Source organism: Prunus mume, linkage group LG1 (genome assembly GCF_029339155.1).
Source record: "Prunus mume cultivar Tortuosa linkage group LG1, ASM2933915v1, whole genome shotgun sequence".
In the NCBI taxonomy this organism is placed as follows: domain Eukaryota; kingdom Viridiplantae; phylum Streptophyta; class Magnoliopsida; order Rosales; family Rosaceae; genus Prunus; species Prunus mume.
In genome coordinates this window covers 22,580,700-22,588,332 of record NC_142698.1, presented here as the reverse complement: position 1 = coordinate 22,588,332, position 7,633 = coordinate 22,580,700, and the positions used below count along the sequence as shown (strand labels likewise).

Genomic DNA, 7,633 nt, shown 5'->3' with positions numbered 1-7,633 from the left:
TTTTGGGCCTTATGAATTCATTCTTCCATTCGAATGAGATTCTGCAATTGATCGCTTTTGAATATTTTGTTTAACAAACCAAATTAAACAAATGGGAAGCAAACAAGTTGTATGATGGATGGATTAATTTCCTAGCTTTTTCCCTCTTAACTTTCCAAGCTCTACAAGCAGAGTTAAAATGGCCTCACACATTTCTGAGGCATCAGCATCACTAGGATTCTTTTTCCTTGTGGAATAAACCATCCAGGCATGGTCAAGCTTCCTGTCCGGTGCGACCACAACCGAACCTGGAACTTGAGCGTCACGGCACGTCACCAATCTGTCACTCTTCTCCCCGTACCTGCGTTGTAGATGAAGTGCAGTCACAGCCATTGCAGCAGATAAAGGAATCACTACAGGCAGCTGGCGTCCTGCTTGAACGATTTCATCTGACTCTTCCTGAGTTCCAAAATTTGGTAGGGGCAGCCAGGGAAGTTCGGCATGTGCTATATGTGTCATTGTGGCAAACATATCAGGGGCTATGCTTGCCTCAGAGTGGAAGGAAACCAGAGGAATTTGCTCATATGGCAGCTTGTGCTTCATGATGAACTCCTTTCGCTTCTCATAAGTAAGATCCTCCAGTGCCTGAATGTCACCCTACAATGCAAATATGAATTGAGATGTTTCCAAACACAACTTATAATTCTCCACTTGTTTAGTACATACACAAAGGACTTTCATCAAGCTCAGGCATTGGTGCTATTACCTTAATTAGCTTGCATATCAAAAGTTCCATGATCCTGCGGGTTTCTTTGTCTGCAATCTGGCCTTCACGAAGAATATCAGAAGCCAAGGGCGTGCCACCGTAGGGGCTCTGGACCAGTGCTAAACCAGCAACTTTGTCTTTCAAATGACACCAGTAGATTGACAATGCAGCTGCAGCATCAGCGCCGCCCTTGCTGTGCCCCAGCAGTATCACACGCTTACTGGATCCCCATTAAAGCTCCTCAATGTACTGCTTGAGTTACCGATGCATTGTGCTCAACAGATGCCTTCATCCAAGAAAACATATGAAAAGGGAAGACAAATTTCACAAAACCCAGTCAGCAATGATCACAGAGTAATGACTCACTACCTCACTGTGAATTTTTGCAATATGGCAAGCTAGACCCATCTTCAAAAAGAATTTATTTGTTCCAACAAAGTATAAGGGGCCGTGATTGCTAAAGAGGCCTGGAAAATCAAAGTTCCCGTAACTATAGGTGCCACAACGCTAAATGTGGATTGAACAGGGGAGAAGAACAAAGTCCAAAGGGAAAAATAAATTTTCTTTACCCGGAATAAGCAGATAGACAAATGAGCTAGGCAATGTGTGCTCCCCATTCCTGAAGTATATAGCACGACATACAAGCAATAGGAATGTACAAGAATAGACTAAACAGATATGATAACGAAATTAAACACAGTTCCTTAACAGGTCCAACCATCTAGTGCAGTCGAGCTATTATATTAGCTTGGTACCTTATTCCTGCAAGCAATTCCAAGAATCTTGCTGTACCATCCACCACACCAGGCATGCCAGGAGTGCGCGGCAACCATCCAATATTGTCAGATGAACCTTGCAATGTTTTCTGTACTCGAGATGCCAGGCTGACAAATGCAAAAATGAAGCTCAACTATAAGCACCTAAAAGAATGAAACAACGACTTGTAATTAAAAGCAATGAATTATTTGCACTGAGTAAAACAGAATCCAATCTGAACTAAAACTAAAAGAAACTATTCATAGACTATGGAATACGAGTCCATCAGTTTGCATAATTGAAATATACTTCTTTTACCTACAAATTCGAAGATGAGCACATCTAACGTACACGACAGAACTTCTCCAACACGAAATTGCCAATCTCCAAGCAAATTGTAAACCGTGTAATGGTAGTGTCAACCTACATCAAGATGAAGCAACATCACCAATCTAACGATGGAGATGACTTGATTGAGATTTGAGAAATGCAAAACAGTTACAGTAAGTCATACTTCTGATAAACACTTGTAATTAGAAAGGGAAGGAGGTGAAAAAGATTAAATATTACAATTAATCATTCAGTTCACTTAAAAGTAGATGGGCTCATGATGTTTTCTCATGAAAACTAGATTAGTTGCCTGACCTCAGTTTTTTAATGCGTACTCAAGTCTTCAAAGATTGATATTGAAGAACGCTAATAGCAAAAAATGGTACTACCCTTTAAAAATGAAGGGGACATCTGTATAATTGAAATTGGTTTCTACAATTTCAGATCTTGTATCTTCCGTAGGCTCTGAGGATCTTCTTTCACAGGTTTCAGGGTTACAAGGTTTTGAAGATGATGAACAACCTTCAGCAAATGATTTACAAATGCCGTGTCTCAATGATCTTAAATGCTGTCCAGCAGAAATGACCAGCAAATCATCTGAGTATCTCTCAGCATCTCTGACTGCAAGATCCTCTGCAATAACATCATTTCCAAATCCATCCATAACATTATAAGAAGATGCACGAGTGTGCATACATGTAAGAATAGTAGAAAGAACCTCACCTATAAATTGAATAAATCGACGCCTTATATAACTAGCCAGTGTCAATAGATGGGTGAAAATGTCATCCATTGATGAGTAGAATCCCAGACTATACAAGGACCTATATTAGATCTTTAAGCACAAGGTCTGAATCATAACTGACAAAACTAAAGATGCCAAATTGAAACTTCAAACCCCCATAACCTTATTCCTTATGTGGGATAACATAAAAAAGAAATAAAAAAATCGATAAGCTAATTATAATTTCTTAGCTAATCTTGATAAAGAATAAGAAAGTTACAAAAGAGAAGAGATACAACAAACATACAGAAAAAGTAGAGATAATTTACAATAATGCACAATCGTAAAGTTGAAAAGTACTCGCTGCGAGGCATTTCAGATATTTCATTTTCAATATAGACATCACCCATTAATTCTTCGAATCCTGAATTATGCAACAAAACTATTAAGGTGATACTACTCAAAAGGACGAAACTTTGACACAATCAGTTTATAACAATAAGAACCCAGATGAGTAAATCAATCATATGATGAGAAAAACACAACAAATCAACCCCATTCTTTCAACATACTGAACTTAAGTAACTCATCATCAAAACAAAATGTAATAAAGATATCAGATGGCAACTTACAGTCAAAGAAGGACAATCTGCAGAACCCAGAAACAGCCTGTGGCTCAGCAGAAGCAAAGCCACTTTAATTTATAGAGGGAAGAAGAGAAGGAAGAAAAATCTGCAGACCCAATTTCCAAAGAAGTTTAAACTTGCTAAACATGAGCTGCCATAATTTTGAATCCCATCAATAGACTAAAAGAAAATGAAGTGAAAGAAATAGACTAAAAGAAAGTGGCTGCAGAAATGTGTCTGCAATGACACAATATTGCTGGGGTCAAAAGGCGGTGCATCTGATACAGTTCTTGCTCGAAATATCGGCTTCAATGAAGAAAATGGTACACGTACCTGGGAAAAATGCGACAGACCCACCCTGGCACACAGACCCTAAACCCTAAAGAACCAGACCCACCCTGGCACCCAGACCCGCCTAGCGCCACTTAGCGCCGCCTAGACCCGCCTAGCGGCGCCTAGACCTTCCTAGTGCAGCCGAGACCCTCCTAGCGCCACCCTGACCCGCCCAGGCCGCCTAGGCCAATTTTTTAAACCTATCCCGATGACTACTCTTCGGCACAGGTCTATCCCGGCGAAATTTGCAGGATTAGATCTCTCCCGACGAATGTTCGTCGGCAGAGGTGAATTTCGTCGGAAGAGGTCCTATTTAGCAAATTTTGCCGAGATATACCTGTGTGGACGAACATTCGTCTAGAGAGGTTTTCTCGCTTTTTTCAAAAAGAAAAAAAAAATTTGAATTTTCAACATATAAAATTAGTTTTCTTACTTTTTTTTTTGCCAACTTCATTAGTTGAATATATGTAATTAAGTAATATCTTAACTTTTCTTAATTACCTTAATTAATAAAGCGCATGCGTGAGGCTTTTTTTAATTTAAATTTTATTTTAGAATAAAAAAAATAACGAGTAGTTGTGTTTCATAAAAATATGATTCATTATCTGATTTTTCTTTTAATTTTAATTTTTTAATATGAAAAAAGTGTGAATTTACTATATTATCCTCATTTAATTAATAATTTCAATTCTTAATATTTGCATTAACCAAGGGTATTTTTTGGTATTTTGAATGTTTCACCGTTCTGTGCATTTTGCTTTATATATATAGATTATGTTTTAAGTATTATTTCTTTGGTAAATATTTAAATATTTTAATCATTTCATAAATGACTTAATAAATAGTAATTAATTATTTTAAATTATTTTGTGGACTTTTTTTAAAAAAAAAAAACAAAATTTATACAAAATTAGTTTGTGCACGTTATGGGCATTCTGCGTTAGATTGCTACAATCGTCTCAACTTGTCGTATGTAGGTCGGGTGCCTTCTTGCTTGTTTTTTTAAAAAAGCGTTTAGTATAGCCGCTTTCGACTATCGTGTTTTCTGCGTGGGCCTAGCCGCTAGGCGTTCCATTATAACCGCACGACTATACTCGGGTAAATTTTTTCTTTTAAAATAGTTTGGGTTTTGTATTATGTAAATTTTAAAAAATATAGTATAGCCGAACGGCTATACGCTTAACAGCTTAAGGCTGTATCCTCTCGTTGTTGCGGCACATCCATCTGAACCCAATCACTTTGCAGAAGGACTTAGAGATGGTGGAGTGCATGTACTTAAGCCTTTAGAATCATAAGGAAGATGGGCACTTCCCCTCCGATTGAGAATGGTGCTGGGTAGAGCACCACTTCTGGAGCAGCGTTCAGATCAACACCAAGGTGACATTTCCATGTGCATGACTCCCAATGAAATGAGGATTTTGAGTGTATCTCTTCTGTGTGTGATCCCTTCTCCTAGTCACACCATAGTTTATTTATTTATTGAGGGGAAGCTGCAGATTTAGGTATTTATAGTTTTAGAATACTCGAATTAACCATGTAGAATTTGTTATAGTAGCATTTGAAGGTGAGGCAATTTCCCCTCATTTAGGATAATTGGAGAAGTGATGGAACTATAGTTGTAAGTTTTGAAGACAACGCAGCACCACTGGGAAAAAGGTTGAGATCAGACAATGAGGAATTCAGCAAAAGATTTTAGTTGCTTTGATTGGTTTGTGTCTAAACTGTTTTATCCCTTTTTTCTTCTAAAGTCGTTCATAGACACGATTACTCATTTATTTTCTCCACTCTTTAGTTAATCTCAGGTGTTAATTAGAAATCTGCTTTTTGCATCTCTTTAGTTAATCTCAAGTATTAAAATTTTAAGAAATTTTTTCTTTCTGAAAGTTATAATCAACTGGAACGAAAGTGGTTTAGTTTCCCTTACTTAGTAGATAATTCTCAACAAAAAATACAAAACAATTTATCATTATTGGTGCATGAAATACAAAGATTTTAAAATGGAAATGGTAACTTCTTTCTCTATCTCTTCACAGTATTTACTGACCATTTAGTCATCTCACAACATTTGGGTCTTTTTAATTTTCGTTATTCTTCTTCTTGCGGAAAAAATGTGTCCTCGTCTATGAGAAAAATTGTACTCCGGTTCCGTAGGCCGTGGTCATTGATTGACCACTCCTCATTGAGCATGTTGCCCTCAAACACGAAGTTATACATCATACCTTTGTGGCACAGTAATGAATCCTTTTTTCATAGGATTCCAAACAACTGAAATTAGAAAATCCTCCAATACAAGGCTTACAATATTACTATTGTTTGTTTTTTGACTGAAAAACTAATATTTTTTCTTCCAAAAGGAAAATTAATTTTCATTGATTTACATATATAGTCATCCACATTCTGAGGAATGATGTTTTAGTTTCCTGCAATATTTTCATGTTTATGTACAATACAATTTTTTTTATAGAATGTAAAAGGTGAAGTAGCATTGGGTGTTGTGAAAATGCGTTGCATTCTCAAGAGACAGATGCAGTAACATTTATGTTGGGAAAACTAATTTAAACATATAGTTGGGAACTAGACATGATACTGTTTTTCATCCAACATTTGTGTACATTTTAGTTTCATGAGAAAAATATTTTTCTTCTGCTTGAGTTCACGAGAAAAAGGTTAATACGACATAAAATATTCCTCCTTTTTTTTCAAGTATTGCCATGCTGAACGTTCAATGTGAAGGAGGTTGGTGCTCTTGAGGAGAAGGTGGTTGATCTTGGCATGGATGAGGTCTGAAATATTCCTTCTACATTTCCCATTTTTCTATATACAAAATTTTGGCTTGTCAATTTTACTTTACCATATAATCGGGCAACTTCGGTTCACTTGCATGTCATAATATATGTAATTTTCTTCACTTCTATCTGCATAAATCATTTCCTGTTTAGATTTAATCTATAATTAACATGTTCGATTAATGTTAATATATCTCACTCACTTTGCCTCAATGCCCCCCTCCAAATCCAAACCCAAAACCAAATCAATCTCTATTTCTCCAGTTAGTTTGAAGCTCCCCATCTACAAAAAGCATTAAAAAAAAAGTTCTCTTCGCCGAAGCTGGCAAGGATTTTGTTCACTTTCTCTTCACCCTTCTATCTCTACCCGTCGGCACTGTGATCAAGCTCCTCTCTAGGAAACGCACGGTCGGTTGTTTAGGCAAACTCTAAAGCAGCTTAGAGAACTTAAACAATGCATACTTGCAACCCAACCTCAACAAGGATGTCCTTCTAAAACCTAAGAAGCTGACAATGCCAATTGGTGGCGCCCATCAACTTCTTCCTGCATTGACCAACGGTGAATCAACACGTGTCGGTCATGTTAGCCGTCAAGCTACTCCTACTCTGGCGAGGTATGCTATGTGGTTAACAACCCTAAGGCCATTTGTCCAAAGTGCCATAACTTCATTTCCAAACCCCACGACTTATGTTGCTCCACATGCAATTGCAACTAGCGGCAAGGGAGGTGGGTTTGTGAGAGAGGCTATGACTTACATGATAACGGATGATATGGAAGTGAAGCCTATGTCTGCCATTTCAAGTATCGCTCTGTTTAAAAACTTCGATGTTAGGGATGTTCGTTCACTTGAAGAGATTGTGGTTTCTCTCGATAAGGATAAGGTTTGTGTTTATTAATATTTTCTAACGTGATAAATTACCATTCTATATATTCAAATATTGCAGTTGATATTCTATAAGAATTTATGATGAAGGGCATTTTTGTTTAATTACCTTGTTAGGGTTTGAAATTGTTGAAAGGTATTGTTGCGGTCAAATGCAGTTATGAAGAATGTGTTCCTTTAAGCAGCATTTCAAGTTGACATTTTGAAGCTTCTTTTGGAATGTTTTTTTTTTTTTTTTAAAAAAATATGGATGACGTATCCTTTGTTTTACAATATTAATTGGCTGAATGAATTGGATTGGGTACGTATTGGACCTCAAACTAATACAAAGAGATCAAATTCGTCTGCTTTCTTTTTCTCTCTTGAAAAAGCAATGAGGTTTTTTCACTTAAAAAAGCAATGATGTCATCACTTGGGAACGGCAATTCTCGAGCAACATCAAATTAATT

At 37.0% G+C, this 7,633-nt stretch overlaps 1 protein-coding gene across 1 annotated transcript; it reads right to left on the bottom strand.

Moving 5' to 3' along the window:
* Positions 1-3,891, bottom strand: LOC103319247 (uncharacterized). The gene is given in 10 exon segments (XM_089050895.1): positions 1-636; positions 746-1,003; positions 1,005-1,031; positions 1,115-1,212; positions 1,315-1,364; positions 1,501-1,629; positions 1,820-1,924; positions 2,221-2,464; positions 2,555-2,655; positions 2,895-3,891. Coding segments are annotated over 10 exon segments (1,596 nt in total). The 5' UTR covers positions 2,966-3,891; the 3' UTR covers positions 1-123.
* Positions 3,892-7,633: the final 3,742 nt, after the last annotated feature.